This window comes from Hydra vulgaris, chromosome 09, assembly GCF_038396675.1.
Source record: "Hydra vulgaris chromosome 09, alternate assembly HydraT2T_AEP".
In the NCBI taxonomy this organism is placed as follows: domain Eukaryota; kingdom Metazoa; phylum Cnidaria; class Hydrozoa; order Anthoathecata; family Hydridae; genus Hydra; species Hydra vulgaris.
Window position 1 is genome coordinate 53,699,751 of NC_088928.1, and position 24,493 is coordinate 53,724,243.

Below are 24,493 nucleotides of genomic sequence, written 5' to 3' on the forward strand. Positions count from 1 at the left end.
TTGAAATAGAATGGCATAGTAAACTAATTTAGTGCTCAACCTCTAAAGCAGATGAAAAAAAATCTAAGGACAAAAATAAAAAACAACAACAAAAATACCTTTTTTAAATACTATTTATTTTATCATTATATATCAGCAGTCTTTATTTTGAAATAGTGATTAAAAAAAATAGATTTTGTAGATTTACATTTAAAAAAAATTGATTCTCATTTAAAGCCTTTTAACATAGAAAATAGTGAACCAGTATGCAAGGTAGACTTTTCGAAGGTAGATCCAACTGTTATTTACGGGTCTTAATTTTTTGAATGATAGATTCATTTTTGAAAAAATAATATGTCATATACAAAAAAAACGCTGATGTCAGATATTATGTGTATAAGTTTATATATATATTTCCCAAAAAAGTGTGAAATAAAGATAAACTCTACTTAAGCTAAAGTACTTAAGTGTTTGAAGTTTTCTTTTTATATTGAAAAAATTTTAATAAAGAGTTGTCAAGCGCAAGATAAACATTAATTTATCATGATTTTACAATATGTTTTAGATATATATTTTATTTTAATATGTAAACTGTACTCGCATATTTCAATCTGTATATCATGTATTTTCTTATTAAACACTTGCATAACTATCAAATATTAGGGTAAAATTGACATTTCTGACAACTTTACTGCAAAACTAAAATGCTTGCAAAAACAACTAAAAAAATAAAAGTAGGATCATTTAAAATCATTTAGAAAAAATTAGGAATACTTTTATAACTACTTTCATTAACTTTATTTCACTTTTAAGGATTGTAAATTATTAAAACTAAATATTGATTTAGTATATTACCAAAATCTTTCTTGAGCACAAAATAATCATTTATTTTAAAAAATAAGACAAACATTTTTATTTTTGAAAATACATGTTTTTTCTATATATTAGTCATAATCAGTTTAAAAATACAAATTTTCATGCTCAAAAAAATTTTTTTTTATACTAATTTTACAAAAACCAATTAAAACAGCAACTAAAATTTAAAGAGTTTCTATAAAACAATAGGAAAGCAATCAATACAAAAAAAAAAGAAAAAGAAGATTATTAATAATTTAGACTGCCAGCGTCACTCTGGCATGATTAGCTTGTTTGTTCATATTGGGTTTTTTGCCACTCTATATATAGTCTCATCATTATACATATAATAATTACCTTTTTTGATTTTTGAATCTTTTTTAAACCTTCTGAGTTCCGCATAAAGGGTTTATTTTCAATTCTTAATGATATTAATAGTGCTAATCTAACAATATTTTGTATTATACAGTATGTCTAATTTATGTACCAGCATTCCATTACACAAAACCATAAATATAGCAGTAAATTTCATTCTTAATAGTAACCCTAATTTAAAAATTAATAAAGCAGATATAGCAAAACTATTACACTATGCCACTTCTTAATCACTTTCAGTTCAAAGGACAAATTTATGACTAAACCAATGGACTGGCACTGGGTTCACTTGCACTGGGTCTCAAAAATCTTTTTATGGGTGATTTTGAAGAAAAGTGATTAAACTTGTATAATGGAGTGAAACTAAACTTTTATAAGAGATATGTTATTTATAAGATATATATTTTGCTGCATTTCCTTCTGAAACTCGTGCTTTCACTTTTTTTGATTACATTATTGATTACAAAAAGCTTTTTTACTATGGAAAAATTAAAACTTTTTTTTTTAGATGTAACTATATTCAAAACTGATAAATCTATTATAACAACAATTTTTTCATAACAAAATTTACTCAGGGCTTTAAATTACACCAAAATTTGGTTTTTGCTCTGGTATTTTTAATTTCTTTAAACATTAACACAAACTATGTATTCAACTTGGCTTCTTGATAAAACATATGTAGCTTATATGTTCAAACCATCTACTAAAGTATTACCTGATAGACAAAAAAAACCATTTGTTATATTAAACTTCCTTACAAAGAAAAATTCCAGATATTATTAAACAAAAGCCAAACTCCATTATTAAAAGATACTGCAAATCAAAATCTGTAAAACTAGCTTTTTTAATCACATGAAACATCTCTTTTTTTTTTGTAATAAAAGTCTCTTTCCTATTAAACTCTATTCTTTTGTAGTTTGTCAGGTCAGGTTATCCTGTAACTGGTAACATGTAACCCAGTACTACCTACTTGATGTCCTGCTGCCTTGTAGGATACGCCTTTTTAGGAAAAGGCTAGGAGATGCCAACTTCAAATTAAAACACCCCCTGCCTTAGGGCTCTTGGTTGAGTAAAGGCTAGAGATGGTGTCTTGATAAAAAAACTCATCTTGGGCAGACGCTAAATGCATCCAGCTACTGTTTTGTAGAAGGCCTCCTAGGCAAAGACTTGAGAGATAAACAGATTCTATCTGTTAACCAGCCTCGCACTCCTTCTTCATTAGGTTGACACAGATGTATTTTTAGAACATTGTTTTCAGTTTATGATGTTGAATGCTGGATCTTCTTGACTCCATGGATCGTTTTTGATTGTGTCTCTGCTTTTATGACTTGGCAACTCATTCTTTTATCTCCTAATGAGAGTACAGCTCTAAAACACAGGTTTATGGTTCTGAGGCCGGCTGGTAGTCAGGTTTCCCGAACTCTGTGGTAGCTCTCAGAGAGGCTGATTCCATCCACAGCTGAAGAATATCAAAGTACTAACTCTGCCATGTTGCGCATGGATGGTGTCCCTGTTCTTACTTTTGGTGTGCATAGCAAAGGCAACATTTGGGAGCCCTTTGTTATGGCTTAGGGTTTATCAATAGTAATGAGGTCATTACTTGGGCTAATAAACAGTGTTCTGAGTACTATCTATGCTTTGAGTCAAGTTCTTTAACAAATTTAAAAATGACAAAAGTACCAAAAACTGAAAAACACAAAAAACCATCATCATCATCAAGTTTATTCATGGTTATATTTGTTTCATTATTTGTGGTCTTTGAAGTAACTTTTCTTCTGTTGAGTCTTATCTCTTCTAAAGTTCACCATACCTTCTTGCTCTTTGTGAGAGTAATTTGAGTTCGGTTGTCTCATCGTGATCTTAGAGTTGATGGTTATCTTCCTTTAATTCGTAAGACTTCAATAGTCACATGCTTGGCCTGGACATTTACATTCATAAGAATTCACCAATTTGTAGGGAAACTAGGTTTGAATTCACAGACATCTTTTGTTTAGTACCACTTCACTCTATCATCTTTCTCTTTGTTCTATATCGCTCTCCTTCATCTCAAGACTCCACTCTTTTTGATGTTATTTGTGATCATATTGACCAAGCCCTCTCTCTTTATCCATCAGCCAATATTGTTGTTGTTGGTTACTTTAATGCACACTGAAAGGCCAAAACGCCAAAGTCCGCTATCTTCAGGTCATAAAATCTCATCACAAAAATTAGGCTCTCGTGACTTCTGAAGAATCTTTAATAGAATCAATAATAAGGACAAATCTCTAATTTCACCTCTCTTGTATGGTTCAGACTTTGTCACCTAACCTAAAGACAAAGATGAATTGTTCGCTAAGAACTTTCATCAATATCAACTCTTGATATCACTAGTTGCGTTCTATCTGGTATAGCCATCAAACAGGTTGATCCATTGCTTGACATTCGTATCACTCAAGCTTCTGTATCTTAAGTGATTTCTTGCTTAGACTCTTATACAGCTTGTGGCTCGGACAACATACTTGTATTAGCCTTGCAGATGTGTTCCCCAGAGCTGTCGTCTTTACTTTCAAAACTATTTGTTTTGAAAGTATAGACGACAGTCTATACTTTCAAAACAAATTAGAAAGTGCTTATCAGAGTCTTGTTTTCCAGCCTTCAGGAAAGTGGCATCTGTTATCCTTATTTTCAAAAATTGTGGAGAGTGATCTGATTTGCCCAGCTACCATCCCATTAGTCTTCCTCCAACCATAAGCAAGGTTCTTGAATCTTTAATTAACAAACACTTATTTTCTCATCTTGAATCTGATAACTTACTTTCTAATCATCAATATGGATTTCGATTTTCTCGTTCTACAGCTGATTTGCTAACAGTAATAACCAAATGGTTTTATTGTGCATTAGATAAAGGTGGAGAGGTTAAGGCCATTGCTCTTGACATTTCTAAAAGTTGACATTTCTCTTGACATTTCTAAAGTTTGACATTCTAAAGGTTAGACATTCTAAAGTTTAATATTCTAAAAGTTTGACATTCTAAAAGTTGACATTTCTCTTGACATTTCTAAAGTTTGGCATGCTTGTCTTCTCCATAAGCTTTATTCTTACAGTATATCTGATAACATCTTTGGGATTATTGAATCCTTCCTTTCCAATTGTATTATAAAAGTTGTCCTCGATGGACAGCACTCTTCATCTTATTCTGTAACTTCAGGGGTTCCTCAAGGTTAAATCCTTGGCCCTATACTCTTTTTAATTTACATTAAAAATCTTCCAGACATTCTCACATCTCAGGTAGCATTGTTCGCTGATGATACTATCATTTATTATTGTCATGATAAGAAGCCAACACTCTCTGATTGCTTGGAGGGGGCATTTGAGCTTGAAAAGAATCTCTTCTGCTACATCATGGGGCTCACAGTGGTTGGTGAACTTTAATTCAGATAAAACTCAATGTTTTACAGGCAATCGTTATCGCAATAATTTAGATTCCTATATTTATGAACGGTAAGGGGGATCTTCTAATGATGCCCTTCCTCTTTTAGACAAGGTGCATTGTAAACATAGCTGTACCTGCTCTTGCAGTCATTATCACATCATCGTAATGTTGATTCTCTTCCTCTTTTCTACAAATACTATAATAGGTACTAAAATTATTCTCGTGTTACTCTTCATTTAATTAAGTCTCATCCTTTTTCTGTGACTGTTCCTAAGTGCTCCAAAAATTTTTATTTGTCTATTTTTTTTCCTCGAACATCAGTTCTTTGGAACTTGCTTCCTTTATCTTGCTTTCCTGATTCATATAATTTGCAATCCTTTAAGTCGTATGTCAATCGTTATCTTGCTCTACAATTTTCATTTTTTCTATTCCCAATTCTAATTAGTGGTTGCTTGCAGCCTTGTTGGAAGCAATGATGTTTAAAAAAAAATAAAAAAGTAAAGTTTACAAATTTGTTTGTGCAGGATGCAACTATTATTACAATTGCAAGCATCTTGTCATTTTAAAACTAAATTACTTGAACACTATAGGAGGGATAAAAACTCCAATATATTTAAACAGCTTTATTCTAAAGAAACATGCTTCTTTAAACTTAGTAATGAATGCTTTTTAATTCTAGATGAAGCTGTTACTAAAAGGGAAAGTTTGTATATAGAGTGGGATAATTCAAATATCAACAAACAAGTTAATCAAGATGTAATCAAGTTAATTAATGCAAGAGTGAGGTCTAAATCATTATTTTTCTTTTTCCTTTCTTTTCATTATATTGCAGTGGCTTTCAAAAACATAAGGTCAATTTAATGTTTTTTGAGAACTACTCAATTATCTCTTAAATAATTTTTTAAATAATTGATAATTAAAAAACTTTTTTTTAGTTTTGAGTTAACTAATCAAATAGCTTTCTAATAGTATATAACACTAGTTGGTCTTATTAATCTATTCTGAGTAATTTAATGGTAAATTAAAGTAATTGTATGTATTATTATTTGAAAAATGTGTTAAAATTCAGTCAATTTAAACTTAATAACTCATAAATAAAACCTGCAAGAATTATTGAAATTTTGCATTTGTTCTAACCAATACAATTTACAAATAAATAGTAATACAAAAAAGTCAATTTCTAATGAGTATTTCAAGAGATATTTAAATAATCAGTTCATGACACACCTGAAGTAGAAAAATTGGGAAAAACTTGGTATCACAATAAGTAAAATGGCATAATCAATGACATCACTAAAAGTCAATGAGAAATAGCAATATTACATGTTATTTAACTATGCTGTGTCGAAACAATGCTAAAATCAACAGAAAACAGCAAAATTATGTGTATTTTATTATGCTGTGTTCAAACAATGCTGAAAAATTAAAAACTTTCAAATAACATAAAAGATTCACCAAAAGTTGGAATGCCATTAAAACTTAATCCTAAGGATCAAAGCTTATTATATCAAAGAATGAGGGAAGATCCTACTTAGTTAAGTTAGCTACTAAGAACTGAGAGCTGAGTTTAGTAATAATGCTGGTTTTGTTAGTATTAGTTATAGCACAGTAAAGTGTCTTAATTAAAAAGGTGTTGAATGCTATGTTGTTGCAAGAAAACTATTTTAAGGGTAACAGATAGGAAAAGATGTAGGTAAAAGATGGGGTAAAGAAAGACTTCATTGGAAGATTGATCTAAGGTCATTTTAAGTGATGAATCAAATTTTGAGGTAGCTAATTCTAAATCAAGAATTAGCTTTGAAGAATATAAAGAAAGATTTTGCGTACCAAGATTACAAAGTCTTACAAAATAATCAGTTAAAGCAAAAAAGTTTCATCAATTTTGGTACCAAAACAAAATATATATTTTTTAATTTAATTTTTTTTTTAAAGTAATTTAAGTAATTGCTAAATAATCTAGGTGACCTTATATTTTTTAAAGTTACTGTCATTGCTTTAACAAAATAAAATATATTTTAATTGGTTTTTGTAAAAATAGTGTTAAAAAAACGTTATTTGATTTTGTATTTATTGATATGAGCGCAGGGAATTTTGTAATTTTAAACTAATGATGACCAGTATATAGTTGAAACGCATTTTTAAAAATGAAAAAGTTTGTCTTATTTTTTAAAATAAATATTCATTAATAATTATAAAAAATATATATTTTACAATAGAATCCAGATAAGAAATTACCTATTAAAAGATTTCAATTGTTTCATAATATTTACTTTTGTACTTTAAGAGTTCCTTAGTTTTAAAATGTTAACCATTTTGAAGCTTACACAGTTCATTTACCATGTTTTATTTTGTTTTCTTGCAAGTTTTTATGTTTTATTTTTAACCAGGATACACAAAACAGTTTATAACTAACAATTTTTTATAGCTTTTATATACTATAAAAAGCAATTAAAAAAAAAATACAATAAATAAGCAATGTTTGTGTAAAATTGTGTAAAAAAATGCTTGAAATACCTTTAGGAACAATAACAACTGGTTGAGTTTCACTATCTAATAAAAAAATATAAATGTTTTAAAGTATAATATCAAAGATTTTTTCACAACAAAAATACAACATAATTTAAGACTAAAACCTTGTGTATATACACAATATATATATATATATATATATATATATATATATATATATACAGTCTTGGCCATAAGTTTGGAACCGATTAGGTTTTTTGATATAATTACACTTTTTATACCCAAAATATCAACAAAAACTTTTGAAATCATTTTTATTTTAAATATTATATACAAGTAAATATTCTGTCATGTAAAAAATGGTATCAGTATTTTGAATAATGTCCTTTGGCACCCAGTACTGCTGCTATTCTCGCTGGCATTGAATCGGACAATTTCGCGCAGTATTCTGGGGTTATGGCAGTTGTCCATACACGCTTGATGGCATCAATCAGAGACTTCTCTGACGTTGGATTTGTGGCAGCAACCTTCTGCTTAATCATTGTCCACATGTTTTCTATTGGGTTTAGGTCAGGACTTGAGCCAGGCCATGGACCCAAGACTTCGATATGTTTCTGTCTTAGCCAGTTGGTTACAACTGCTGCTCTGTGGCAGGGTGCACCATCATGCTGAAATACCTTACATTTCAGAATGTTCATGTGAGTGTTCAACTTTTCCTTTAATATCCCAAGGTAAACTTGAGCATTGATGGTTGTATTCTTTGGCATGAACCATATGCCACCTCGACCTGATGCCGAGAAACTTGCCCACACCATAACGGTAGGCGCCTGCTTCACAGTGGGAACAACATACCTGATGTTGTATCTTTGTTTTGCAGGTCTCCTGACATGTCTGATATATGAGGCAAACTGAGAAAAAGTTGACTCATCTGAAAACATAGTTTTTTTCCAGTCTTGTGCAGTCCAGTCTTTGTACTTGCGACAGAATGTCAAGCGGTCACGGATATTCTTTTTACTTAACATGGCTTTCTTTGCTGGACGACATGATGGCAGCTTGAATTCCTTCAAAAGGCGTCTTCTGATTGTTCTTGTACTGGCAGGAAGTGATGAATTTACTGCTATCTGGAGAGATGACCATGTTGGATTTGCAGCAGCAAGCCGATGTATCACCCGATCCGTTGTGGCAGAAGTTATGCGAGGTCGTCCAGACCTCTTTCTGGATTCCAGAGTGCCCAACTGCTTTGCTCTTGCAATGCCTTTGGTGACAGCAGACTTAGATATGTGCAGTATACCAGCTATTTTACTGTGAGAATAATTCTGCTGGTGTAGGATCATCATCTGTGCCCTTTTCTCCTTCGACAATTCAATACTTCTAGTCATTTTACGCACTGTACATGTTAATGTAGAATACTTACTGCTAATAATATAAATAATTATAAATTAATAGATCTATTTTTATGAATAGTATATATTATTGAATGATAATTTGCAAACATTTATACAAATAAAGCGATTTATTTGCATATTTTTACTTCTTATATAACAATAAAAGGATAAATTAATTAATTTTATACTTATAAGAAGTTAAGCCTTACCTTTCGCACTGATATGCAGTTAATATATATGTAAATCAGCTAATTAATTGATTAAAATATAATGTATAGTTTGTTAATATAAGTAAGTATATTTCAACATTAGTTCAACCGAATATTAGTTCAGGTAAACATTAGTTCAAGGGAACGATAGTTTAGGCATTGAACAGTGTATAATGCAGCTTAATGAGGGTCATATTGTTCACGATGCTCTGCTGCGGTGTAAAGTTACACGATTCACGTTTTGCAACGATTAAGAAGTCGCGAAGGCATTTAACTATGCAACTGATGCTGCATAAACACGATGCTGCAGCAGTTAAATGCCGTACGCGTCATAGAAACGTTCCTATGAGAAAAAAATTCATCGGTTCCAAACTTATGGCCAAGACTGTATATATATATATATATATATATATAGAGAGAGAGAGAGAGAGATAGAGATAGAGAGAGAGAGAGAGAGAGAGAGAGAGAGAGAGAGAGAGAGAGAGAGAGAGACATACAAGTGTGTATGTGTGTATATATTTAGAAGAATACATGGCATTTATTTGAAACCAATCAAAAATAATTTTAATAAAATTTCATCAATGTCTAAATGACAACTAAATGACAAGTAGATTAACATAGTAAAATTAACATGTTTGGATCAGATGGTATAAGAAATAGTTGGAGAAAGCCTAGTTCACCATTAAGCGCCCCAGATTTCATACCAACTGTTTAATATTTCGGAGGATAACTCTTGCTTTAGAGACTTCAGAACTGTACACATTGCTATGTTCATGCAAAATAATGATCCCAACCATAAGGGTGACAAGACCATTAAATTCCTTCACATGAAAAAATTGGAAATTGTTAAATGGCCAGCACAAAGCCTGTGTGTCACATTTATAAATGCCAAATCAACCATTATTAAATATCAAGAGATATTAGAAAACTGTATGGTTCCAACAGTAGACATGCTGGTCGATTGATAATTAAGAAAGTAAAAACATGGATGAAAGAAAATATTGTAAATTCATTGGAAATGAGTTTCAAACGAATTAATGCAAAAACTATGAGTTGCTTGCAAAAAGCTTGTTGGAGATATTTTTAAAACCAGTTTTGATGTTGTTATATTTTTGTTACCATTATTTATATATCACAGTTTTTTTTTGTAACTACTAATAATGTTTTTATATACAGTTTTATGTTTTATTACATCATCCAAGATGCAAGATTTGTTTAAAAGAGATTTTTTTGGCAAATAAATCAAATTTATTCATTATCTTCTCTAATTTCAATTTTATGATATGATTAGCAGTTTAAATATGCTTCAAGCAACAAAATTTTCATGCGATATATATATATATATATATATATATATATATATATATATATATATATATATACACACACATATATAGATACATATATATATATATGTGTATATATATATAAATATATATATATATATATATGTGTATATATATATATGTGTATATATATATATATATGTGTATATATATATATATATATATATATATATATATATATATATATATATATATATATATATATATATATATCCTTATCTTGTAGTCGAAAGAGACTTTTATGGTAAAAAAAGTCTCTTGACAACAGTTTTGCTACTTTATCAATTAGGATTTTATCAATTATCAAGATAAGGATATATATATATATATATATATATACACATACATATATATATATATATGTATATATGTGTATATATGTATATGTATATATGTGTATACATGTATATATGTGTATATATGTATATGTGTATATGTGTATATATGTATATATGTGTATATATGTATATATGTGTATATGTGAATATTATGTATATATATATGTGTATATGTGTATATATGTATATATGTGCATATATGTATGAGTGTATATGTGTATATATGTATATATGTATATGTGTATATATGTGTATATGTGTATATATGTGTATATGTGTATATACGTATATGTGTACATAAGTATATGTGTATATATGTATATATGTGTATATATGTATATATGTATATATGTGTATATATGTATATATATATATATATATTATATATATATGTATATATGTATATATGTGTGTTTATATATATATATATATATATATATATATATATATATATATATATATATATATATACATACATACATACATATATACTAAAATAGGGAACTGCCAGAAACAGTACAAACATTGACTGACTAAATAGGAAGAAGATGCAATAGAGTGCTGCTACATCTACAAGGGTTTGGGTTTTGGCAGCATTTATTTTGTTAATAATTTTTTTTTTTTTTTCCTTTTTCTAAAAAAACCATATGGAATTAGGTAAGCAAAAAATGTCAAAATATGAATATCTATATACCCTATATAGATTATATATAGATATTCATATGTTGACATTTTTTTCCAATTTTACTTTATAGTATACAGTGTAGTGTAGTATATACAACTTTTATCAATTATACAATATAGTATATACAGTGCTACCAAAACAAGCTTTTTGCAAGCAACACATAGTTTTTGCATTAATTCGTTTGAAACTCATCCCCAATCAATTTACAATATTTTCTTTCATCCATGTTTTTACTTTTTTAATTATCAATCAACCAGCATGTCTACTGTTGGAACCATGCAGTTTTCTAGCATCTCTATATATTTAATAATGGCTGAATTGGCATTTATAAATGTGACACACACCTACTCCATTCCAATTAAAGCAAAATGCCAACACTCTCGCTGCCACCTTGCAACCTTTGTACACCAAAGTGATTACTATACTTTTCCGATTTGAATCTTATAATAAGAACTTTGCTTTTTCAATTTGATACTTTGAAGTAGCTTTCACCCCTAAAAATTACTTGCTTCACTTTTCCAAAGGTAACCCAATTATTTCCTAACACTTCTTTAATCTTGTGAGCCGATCTCTAGTTGTCAGCATAGGTTTTCGACTAGCTGCATAATCAGCTTTTTCCTTAGTTGAATGTTTCAAACTGTATTTGAAGAATTAAGTTTTTACAGCTTTTGTTTAATGTGTAAGTTTATAATGATGTAACCTAAGATAGGCTCTTACATGACAAAATATGACTATTTTTGTGCTCAGTTTTTTGTAATCTTCCTTATCCTGCATAACGTGGGATGCCACCTGTTGTTTTAAATGTCTTCAGAGTATACTAAATGTTTTTTTCTTATATATATATACATATATATATATATATATATATATATATACATATATATATATACATATATATATATATATATATATATATATATATATATATATATATATATATATATATATATATATATATATATATATATATATATATATATATATATATATAAACACACACACAATGATACAAAATATAAAGAATAGAAAAAAAAATTACTTGGAGGTCTAGTAGTATCTTTGTAAACACAAAATTGAGAACATTCTAAAGATAAAAATAAATTACTTCAAGTATAAAAAAACATCTTTAATAATAAAAAAATTGTTTTATAAAACATCTTTAATTATAGCAGATGATTATGAAACTTTCATATTGGTTATAAATGCAATAGCAATGTTGTTATTCATGGCTACAACAACACCAATATACTTACTTAAGTGCATTTATATCTATGAATCTTAAAGTAAATTCCATTTTTAAGTAAAACAATTTTAAAAAAATCTCTTGAGCTGTTTCTGATTTTTTTTCTTTCATCATATAAATGTTACACAAATTTTCAACTCAAAACATTACTTAAAATTATTTTAAAAATATACTTCTAATTCTTCAATGAATGATCAATATCAAAAAATCTTTTATTTATTTACCCAATATTCTTATGAAAGAGTTTCATATAAAGAATATTGTACATTTTAATAAAATACATTATTCTAATTTAATTATAAATTAATTACAATTAATAATAAATAAACTATAATAGTATTTATTTTATTATTAACTATTAAATTATTAAATACTGCTAGTATTATTATTATTAATATTCTTAATATTGTTATTATGGTTGTTGTAATATTATTGCTGTTATTTATTGCTTATAATTATCACAGTTAATTAATTTAAATTGATATTAGTTTTAAGTTTTCAAGCTCAATTTACGTTTTTTCAAGTAAATTTTTGTATTAAAATCATGACACCAATTTTTCTTTTTGAACCCTTAATGTTATTTACATAATTTTAAATTATCTTTAGGTTTATAAATATATTTTTACATATTTTTAGATCTTTATAAATATAATAATTTTAAATATTATTGTAGTCATTTAAAAAATTATCTCTATTTTAATAGAGATATTTTATCTATTTTATCTCTATTTTAATTTTCCCATATTGATAAGTGGCCATAAATTTCATATTAGCCTTTGCATGGAACACTCTTGTCATATTTGGAGTGGTTCTTCTAATGAGGCACTCTTTATTACAGACAAGGTCTAAAAAAAAGTATTGCAAATGTTATAGGACCTTTTCTAGCTGCAAAGCCTCTGTCCCATAATTGTATAGTCAGATCACTTTTTTTACAAACACTACCACAATAACTGCTAAAAAGAGCTATTAATCAACAAAATTTTATCTCACATGACTTGTCATTCATCTAAATTGTATCCTTTTACTGTAATTATTCTTTTATGCTGAATAATATTTTATTAATCTAGATTGTGTTCAATGTTATTCTAATATCACACTGCTATTATAAATCTGACTGAAAATCCTTTCATGATTTTTTTTGTGACAGTTCTTAAGCTGATGCTTTTTCTTTCTCTGACAATAACTGTTTTACCTATTTAATCTCCTGGACTGAGGCAGTTATTGAAGTTTTGATTAATTCTTGTCAGTTTCAAATTATGCCCATGGTATACTATAATTACATGGCCGGATTTGTTGGATTTTATGGCAAAAAATTTGAGAGCCTGTTTTTTTTTTTTAAATTATTGAATTTTCCATAGAAAACGCTGGAATAATAAAAATAGAAATTATTAAAATAAATAAACAGTTGTTTAAATTCTTTTTTATTTAAAGTAATATAAACATTCATAGTAAAATCACAGTAAAATTTTAAAATACTGTGAAATTAACATCAACAAATAGATTAATTATTATGCTTTCTTTTGGTTCTTTTGGATTTAAAAGCATCAATCTCATCTTTTCTTTTTCCACCATTAATAATCTTTTGTTAAAGTTGTTAAAGTATATGTTTATAATTATATTGTTAATAAGTATTATAGAATGTATTTGCTTGTTGTTAAAGTGTATGTTTGTGATTATATTATTGATAAATATTATAGCATTATTAAAATACTGAGGACTGGCACATGAAAATTGCTTCTCCTCCAAGATTTAGGTGCTTTCTTGCAGTATATCTGATATTATCAGCATTTAAAAATAAATTTTCTTGAGCTAAACCTAGTTTTGCTAAGCAATGCAATATATACATTGCAAGATATTTCCCAGGTAATTGAAGCCCCCCCCCCTCCTCTAAAGAGCAAATTTGTATACTCAATACAAATGATGACCTTCTCATGATTTAATAAAGCTTCACATTCAGAACAAACAAACTTTTTAAAGACTTTTTTCATAAAAAATCCTGCAATGTAGGTTGTTACCTCTTTGCTGTCATCACCCAAACCAATCTCTCGAAAATCATTTTCAAAATCAATTTTATATAAAAGATCTCAACAAACTCTGGTTAAGATTTAACTCCCACTAGTTTATATCTTCTTTAATTAGAGATTTAATTTGAAGTATCTTCTCAGAAGATTCAACTTCATGTAAACCAACAAAAAAACCTCCACTCATTTGTCTATATTTTGAAAACCTACATTCTAGAGGGTCACTTCGGAAACGACTTGTTCAAATGTAAGTATAACCTTCATTAAGTAAATCGTCACACAAATCAGCAGAACTATTATAGCATTTGCTGTTTGTTTGTTAAGAGTAAACATTTCATATTCTTTTAACTGCATTATTTGCCATTCATTAATCCACTTCGAAAAACAACGTAAGAATTCAGGTTTTTTTATCATCTCTCACAACTGCATAACCAATACAGTTATTTGAACATTTTGACTTAAAACTCAATATTTACCATCAACTATTAACAAGGTGTAAAAATTTAACTGCAGATAAATCTTGTGGAAAATATCTTTTAATGGCAGCTGACGTAGTTTCATGAAAAACATTCAAAGCAAAAGGAACACTTTGCTTATCATTTTCTGGATGTAAAGTTTGAAATGTGAGTTTATGTGCCTTATGTAAATTACCACTAAGTTTTTCTTCCTTTTCATAAACTTTATGGAGAAGATGCTATACTTGTTGTTCATATCTTAAAAAATATTTGAAATAATCTTCTCAATTCTAAGCGATTTATATTCCCTGTTTTCCATTCATTCCAGTCATGTCATATTTTGTCATGTAAGAGCCTATCTTAGGTTACATCATTATAAACTTACACATTAAACAAAAGATCAATAAGTCCATCAAAATGGAAAACAGGGAATATAAATCGCTTAGAATTGAGAAGATTATTTCAAATATTTTTTAAGAGATGAACACTATCAATAACCATGAGCGAGATCTCGTCTCGTGCTCGTTTCTCGTGAGAAATGGGACTTCTCGTGAGAAACGGGAAATAGAAAATTCTCGCGAGAAGTAGAACGAGACTTAAATATTATTTTATTTTACAAATATAATTAAAAATTTTACAAAATCTAATTAAAAATTTAATTTGTTTTTGACAAAAACAAATTAAATTTTTAATTAGATTTTTAATTAGATTTTTTAATTAGATTTTTTTTAAAAATCTAATTAAAATATTTTAATTAGATCTTAAATATTTTTAATTAGATTTTAAATACAAAAACTTTTTGTAAAAAATAGTGCACTTTCGACTTAATTTCATTAGTTTACCAGTGGAATTCAACTTGACACATAATGTTCATATTGAAAAGAAATATTCTTGCCTCATTTCAACGATCAAAAATGTCACCAAGAAAAAACAAAATCTGGAGATATTTTCAAAAAACAATTGACGGTGCTGAATGCAAGGCGTGCAAAAAGTCTTTGAAAACAAAAGATGGAAACACAAGCGGACTTCATCGTCACCTCGAAAAAAAACACAGGCAAGATTACATTGAGTATTCTGAAAAAACTGACAACTCTCTTCTTCCTCCTCCTAAGAAGAAACAACGAACCATGGTCGAAATGCTTGAAACAAAGTCCAAATATGACAAAGACAATTCCATTCAAAAACAGTTTGACTCTGCAATGCTGGATTACTTTTGCACTGATCTGGCATCCTTTTCAGCAGTCGAAGGAAGAGGTTTCAAGAAGTTGTTTGACATTGCAAACCCTAAACTGAGCCTTCATCACAAAACAACATATTCAAGAAAGCTTTCAATTCGGTCAAGAGAAGTTAAAGCTGGAATGAAGAGCATAATAACGGAGATTACGCCAAATCTAAAAAGTGCTGCATTTACTTCTGACCTTTGGACTTCTAAAGCTCAGGACAGCTACATCTCTTGGACTTTTCATGCTATTGACAAAAATTGGAGACTACATCACTGGACACCCCATATACAACAGTTCCCAGGCAGACACACAGATATCTTAATTGAAGAAAAGCTGGATTCTTTCTTAGAAGAATTAAATTTGCCTGCTGATTTGCCAATGTACTGCGTGAACGACCAGGCAAGAAACATGAGACTTGCAGTCAAATTGTCAAAACGCCTTGACCAATACTTGTGCAACAATCATATTTTGCAATGTGCAGTTTGAGACTCATTTGGAATGACTGCTGGAATGGATGATGTGTTGCAAACATGCAAAGATTTGGCTTCTTTAACTCACCAGTCAACAGTTGCAGCTGAGTTGCTTGAATCAGAATCAGACGCTCAAGGAATCAATTTTAGACAGTTACGCCAATCTGTTGACACAAGATGGAATAGTGAACTGGATTGCATGGCTTCTGTCCTACATCTAAAGAGTGCAATTATCAGCTTATATGCAAACGAAGATATTTTTTCTTCAAAGACCATCAGTGCATCACAGTGGAAATCAATCGAGGGAGCAGTAGAAATTTTGGCACCACTTAAAGAAGCTACAGAAACGTGGTTGGCTGAGTCTATTCCAACAATTAACACTGTCGCCGATTCTCTTTATTTAATCCATGACAAAATTGATCAATTTATTGAGACGGATGGAAAAAATGGCTACAGTGTCTTGTATGCAAAAAACTTGAAAAGCTGCATTGAGAAAAGATTTCCTCTTTGTCTCACTGGAAACTTATTGAGTGCTGCAGCAAACTACTTAAATCCTGCTTTAAAGGGACTTTACTTGAAGCTCTTCAAAAATTTCAAACAACAAAAGAATGGTTAGCCTCACAGGTTAAGGATAATGTTGAGTGCCAACCTGTTGCCAGAGTTCTTTCAGCAGATTTGTCCCCTAATTCAAAACTGAAGCGCAAGTTAAACGCTAGACTTGAAACACAAGAGCCAACATCTGAACTGAATCCTATTTTGAGCGAAATGTGCCAGTATGAATATCTCCCTGATGCCAAAAAAGACTTTCCGATTCTTGATTGGTGGAAATTGCATTCAAATACATTGCCAGAACTCTGTTCATTAGCTAGACAAATTTTAGCTATTCCAGCAAGTTCAACTAAATCAGAGAGAGTTTTTAGCTCAGGTGGAAATGTTGTCTGATCATCCAGACACAACTTACACCCAGAAAAAGAAGAACGAATCATCTTAGTCAGAGAAAACATTTTCTTGTTGGAAAAGTTTGGCAAAAAAATTCTGAAATAGTATTTGAAAAAGTTGTTTACATTTGACAAATGTTATTTGTGTCTATTTGTCAAAACCATGTTTACATTTTTTTATTTTTTACTTGGATTTTAATAAATTTGTTTTCAAAAATTATTAAATTTCTCGTCTCGCCTCCTTCTCGGTCTCACGAGAAGTACTAACTTCTTGTCTCGGTCTCGTCTTGGTTTAAAAAAACCAAGTCTCGCTCATGGTTAACTATCATACATAAGGTAAATTTTTTTCTTACTCAATAAAATGATCTTCAGATTTACTAGTTCCAAAGCATTTAATTAATTGCCCATATCCTAATACATTTGTCGAATGATTGTCAGCAACTATTGGATGTACATTAAGTCCTATTAATTTTAAAACTGACAAACTATCTTTAATTTCAAGGAAAACTGTTTCTTTATTTATTTTGGTTTGTGGACAAAACTTTATGACATAGGAGATTTTTTTAAAGTTAAAATCATAAAAACAAGGATACTTTTAAAAAAGTTGCAATTTTTATCCAAATTAGCATATCTACAGCCACTATATTCCCTCCATTTTAGTAAATACATTTTATCCAACATTAAAATAGAGTCTGAATCTACTTTTCCTTCCTCCAAAAATAACTTATTAGGTTTTAGGGATTCAATTTCTCCAGCTGCTAATTTTTTTAAAACAGACAATGGTGTTAGAGGTATTTTTTCTTGTAATTGAATGTATGCTTGCTCTAAAGTATAGCGTTGCAATAAGGAAAAACAAAGAACTTCAGATGATATGGTTTCCTGCCTTTCAGTTTGTAGTATTGAATACTATGAATTTCATCTAAAATAGTATTGGTTTTTTCTGCAAAAAAAATCCACATATATGATGCAAAGTTTTCTAATATGCTAATATTTTTAAGTAAATATTGGTTTTGCTTAAACCACTTTGGAAGAGGAATTTGACATCCATTGTGATGCAACTTTACATGCAAAGTAGAATCAACTTGTATTGATTGAATACAGGTAGCATTATCAATAGATGTCACATTAAAAATACGATAATACAAAACATGGTAGTCAAATTTTTGGAAAATAAAGCCAAAAGGACTTGAAGATGAATCTTACATATTTAGGTCTTTGATAGAATCTTTTTCTATCCATCTGATTCATCTTGAATGCTTGTGACACACATCTAGCAAGAGATATTCTTGATGGACCTGGTATAGATAATAGCAGAGAAGGTGGAATTTTTTCTATTGCATCATTTGAATAAATATTCAGTATTGGATTAAGATCATAAATAAGAGTCATTCTAACACAGTGCTTTAAAAAATTTTGGATCAAAGTGTACACTACACACACCTGAATGCTCTGTAGGAAACCAATATTTTCTATTAACAAACTTCCATTTTTTTCTTAATTCAGATTTTTTCTGAATTCACTCAATCCATTTTTTCTTAATTCAGGTCTTTTTACAGCATAAGAAAACGCAAAAACACTATTTTTTTTGCTATAAATAGTTGGTTCTGAAGTCAATTTTAGATTCTTATTTGTATTTGATGATTTACTTTTGTATCCACTGCAACAGTATATCACTGCACACTTATTTAGTATTGTATTAAGAATTCTAGGCATGAAAATAAAAGTATTTCTTATTTTTTTGAAGCAAAATAAAAATAATCTCGAGAGTATAAACAAGTTGTAAATGTATCTAATTTAAATATTGTATTTATATTAACATCAAAATTAATAAGTTCCTCATAATTAAACTTATAAAATAAATACATAAATAATCAAAAAATATTATATATAACAAGAAAATCAAAGCCTTCTGTTTAAAAATATTGTTTATTACAACAAAAATAAAAACTGGCCTCCAAATTTTTTGCCATAAAAACCAACAAACCCTGCAGTGTAATTATAGTAGACCATGTTATGCCTCATTCAACTCAGTGGTATTTACCTTCTTGTCCAGCACTATATCTAACTGTAATAACTTTTTTCATATTTTTTACAAGAACAACTTTCTTGAAAACGAATAATTTTTTATTGTTGCAAAAACTCAATGCAAAAAGGCACTGTCTGACATATTATTACTCTATCAGTTTTCAGAGAAACAGGTTAATCTATTGTTAGACCTCCAAATCACTATGATTTCTTTTGCTAAAATTTTTTCTTAATAAATTTAAAGTATTTAATAATAAATTAAAATTATTTCCTGGTTCTTATGTTGCCGTTTTTCTCCTAAAAAAGATCCAAAAAAAAAATTATAAAAATTATTAAGCCTGCTTTAGCTAATAACTTAAGATTCTGCCCCATTCATGCAAAGTTGTATCTCTTTCTCTTTTTTACAAATATTATTATGGTTGCAAAAAATTCAATCTTGACTGGCTTGTAATTCAGCAAAGATGCATTATTTTATTAGATCTAAAGTTAATTCACTCATAAACTCTTCTACAACAGGTAGTCTAAACAACATTCTTGCCATAGTCTATTCAGTGCTCTTAATACCCCATATTTAATAAAAGCTTAACTGAATATTGTTTTCCTGCCTGCTGAAAAATAGCATTTTTTCTAATTTTTAAAAAAGAATACTCTGACAACTCTTACTATTATCAAATTCTTTGAGTCTTTAAAACACCTAATATCTTATCTTGAGTCAAACAACTTACTATCTGATAAATAATATGGATAACAATCCTTTTGTTCTACAGCTGGCTTGTTAATAACAGAAAAGTTTTATCATAATGAGGCAGCAAAGCTAACTCTATTTCTCCTGACATATTAAAGACATTTTCATACTCCTGATTCTAATCTCTACTACTATTAATACTGTAGCATAATTGGACTATACTGTTGCATAATTGGGCTAATTCTTACTACTATAAATACTATTATATAAAAGAAAATCTTCAAATGGTGCCCTTTCTCTCCATTATATCACATTTATAAAAAGTTTTGGACCTAGTCTGTAGATTAGGCCCAAAAACTTTTTATAAATGTAGCTGGACATACTCTAGCTACCAGAACATATATATCTGTACATGCATACATATATGTTTAAAAATAAGTTCATATATCTTTTATAGTGTACATAGATATACTTTCATTAACCCTTTTTGGTTACTATATTTCATACAGTAATTTCAGTAAAAGAAGAAAATATAGTAGAATAATGAAAAAAAATTGCTCTAGACCTTTAACCATTATTTCATGTAATTTTAAGTAACTTTTTATAGAACAAATTAACAAAATGATAACTAACTTGTAATGATTGAAGATAGTTTGTTTGATTCATTGTATCCATTATAGTTTATAAGATAGACATTCCATTTAAATTCAGCACCAAGATCATAAGCAAAAATGTTGAGTGGATCATAACAAAAGAATGCATCTGGTATATTAAATATATTTTTAATGGCCTAAAATTTTAAAAAATAAAGAAAAATTAAATTTATTCAAAAAAGTTTAATCACAATTACATAACAGAAACAGCTTAATTTGGATAAAAATTGACTGTTTTGGAGAAAGTATGTACATTTACCTATGGTGTAGATATAAGTACATAAACATACATATATATGCATATATATTGAAATATAAATATAAACATACGTGTATATATATATATATAAATATATATATATATATATATATATATATATATATATATATATATATATATGTATGTATAGATGTATATATAATAAAATACAGATGTGTTAATTGTACATATATAAATATATATATATATATATATATATATTTGTATATTTATATATATATATATATATATATAGGTATATATATATATACATATATATATATATATATATATATATATATATATATATATATATATATATATATATATATATATATATATATATATATATATATATATATATATATATATATATATATATATATATATATATATATATATATATATATATATATATATATAGATCTATAGTTTGTTGGCTTTGGGAAGAGCGGAAGGAAAAAAGTGATTCTTACGCCAACATATACGTCACTTTTAATTACTTTTAACTTTCGTCCAACATTTCCGTGTTGGATGAAAGTAAAAACCATTAATTTAATTACAAATTAATCGTTTTTTAAAAAAACCACAAAAACGCAAATTTAATTGACCAGAATGTTTTTAAAAACATTCTGAATGTTTTTAAAACATTTTGAATGTTTTTAACAATATAAACAATGTTTTTATTTTAATTTTTTTTAATAAAATGTTTTTATTTTTATTTGTTTTAATAAAATGTTTTTATTTTTATTTTTTTTACTGTAAATCATGCGCGGAGTGTTGCTACATCGACTATCTTATAGCCTGACTCGCAAGGGAGTGCTGCTACATCGACTGACAAATAGCCTGACTCGCAAGGGAGTGCTGCTACATCGACTGACAAATAGCCTGACTCGCAAGAGAGTGCTGCTACATCGACTGACAAATAGCCTGACCCGCAAGGAGTGCTGCTACATCGACTGAGGGTTTGGTTGGGGCAGGCAGTCTATCATTATTAAAAAAAAAAAATTCCGGTCTTGCATTTTAATTTTTACTTTTTGTCAACAAAATATGGAAAAAACTTTCGGACAACATCTAAGGGTTCTTATATATATATATATATATATATATATATATATATATATATATATATATATATATATATATATATATATATATATATATATATATATATATATATATATATATATATATATATATATATATATATATATATATATATATATATATATATATATATATATATATATATGTATGTATAGATGTATATATAATAAAATATAGATGTGTTATTTGTACATATATAAATATATATATATATATATATTTGTATATTTATATATATATATATATATATATGTATATATATATACATACATATATATATATATATATATATATATATATATATATATATATATATATATATATATATATATATATATATATATATATATATATATGTATAGATGTATATATATTAAAATATAGATGTGTGTATTTATATATATATAAATATATATATATATATATAAAAATATATATATATATATATGTATATACATATATATCTATATATATACATATATATATGTATATGTATATATATACATATATATATACATATATATATATATATATATATATATATATATGTATATATATATATATATAGATGTATATATATAGAGAGAGAGATACACACATATGTATATATATATGTATACATATATGTATATATATAAACATATATATATATATATATACATATATTTATATATATATATATATATATATATATATCTTTAGTGTTGACATGTATAAGATATATGTTATATTAGTAAGAAAACATCAATTAAATTCTCTTTATGCAATTAATAATTTATCATTAGAAATTTTCACTGGATTATGGTTACCAGCATCATCAGCTCATAAATGTTATACAAAAATTTTTTCGTAATGTTAGAAACAGTTTAAAATTAACTGACACCAGCAGTTGAATGGCTTCTTTCTTCCTTACGTAAAAATGTAAAAAACGGAGTCCAAAATTTAGTTTTCACAAAATGCCCCTAATCTATATTAATTCACAAAATGCCCCTAATCTAATTTTTGAACTAAATTTAGGGATCAAATTATGTTTTAGGCGAGCCACCCACTCTTACGACTTATATATATATCAATTATGATGGCTTAAATATATACACAAATGACTTTTCACCTTATGTCTTTTATTTTTTATTTTATATTTTAAGAAAAAAAATTTAAAAAAATGGCAAAATATATTAGAAACTATAAATATTTTGCTTTTACAACAATGTATAAACATTTCTAAAAACTTACTAAACCTAACACATATTCAGTTGAGCTGTCGTTATTCATCAATTTAATGGTAACTAAATATAAACTCTGTACCAAAGAATCTTTCAAAAAAATATTTGGCCACTGAAATGTAACACTTAAACATTGATTTTGAATCAGAATTAAATCATTCGAATCAGTATTTTCAGGTTTATTCTGATCATTTTCTAGAAACAAAAACAAATATATATATATATATATATATATATATATATATATATATATATATATATATATATATAAATTAGTAAAAAATCAATTAACAAAAAATTTTCTTATTTTGCACTGTGTTTCATCAGTAAAGACTCATCAGAAAAACTGATGAGTCTGTATTGATGAAACACAGTGTTAAATGAGAAAAATTTTTGTTAAGTGATTTTCTACTAATTTAAAATTGCTCTGTTCTTTTAAGAACATTGAGCACTCTATTTTGTAGAGTACATTTGAAACATTGTTTAAATTTATATATATATATATATATATATATATATATATATATATATATATATATATATATATACATATATATATATATTTAAATATGTTTAAATATATATATATATATATATATATATATATATATATATATATATATATATATATATATACATATATATATATATATATATATTTAAATATGTTTAAATATATATATAGATATATATATTAGTGTTGTCACGGTACCAAAATTACAGTATTCAGTACCGATACCAGTGAAAATCCACGGTTTTCGGTACCAATTTCGGTACCAAACCAAAGTTTAATTTAGACTAAATTTGCCAATAAAAATTCACGATTCTTTGTATCAAAGCAAAACACAAAAACATGCTAGCTGAAAATAAAGTTAAACAATGCCATTCTTCATACTTGTTTAAAATTGTGTTTCAACTTTTTCCACAAATAATAAATGAAAAATTACAAACCTAAAAAACGCAATTTTTATAAATTAAACAAAATATGCCATGACTAACAAGTAATAAACTAAAATATTATTATAAATGTAAAAAAACAATGGCATAATTTAAGTACTTCAAGCCAAGGATTGTAAACATTTAAGTAATTAAATAACTAGATAAATAACAAAACAATAAGCCATGACTGAATAATCAC

At 27.4% G+C, this 24,493-nt stretch overlaps 1 protein-coding gene across 3 annotated transcripts in view; it reads right to left on the bottom strand.

Annotated features, from left to right (window-relative positions):
* Positions 1-24,493, bottom strand: part of LOC136084866 (uncharacterized) — a 169,500-nt gene that overhangs the window by 98,076 nt on the left and 46,931 nt on the right. For 2 of the 3 annotated variants that reach the window (XM_065806056.1, XM_065806057.1), the window contains 4 exons: positions 23,366-23,550; positions 20,747-20,903; positions 12,093-12,137; positions 7,136-7,171 (listed from right to left, as the gene is read on the bottom strand). In XM_065806056.1, the coding sequence (XP_065662128.1) occupies positions 7,136-7,171; positions 12,093-12,137; positions 20,747-20,903; positions 23,366-23,550 (423 nt within the window). Of the gene's footprint in view, positions 1-7,135; positions 7,172-12,092; positions 12,138-20,746; positions 20,904-23,365; positions 23,551-24,493 lie in introns of those variants that run through there. The other variant, XM_065806058.1, reaches the window with a different exon arrangement.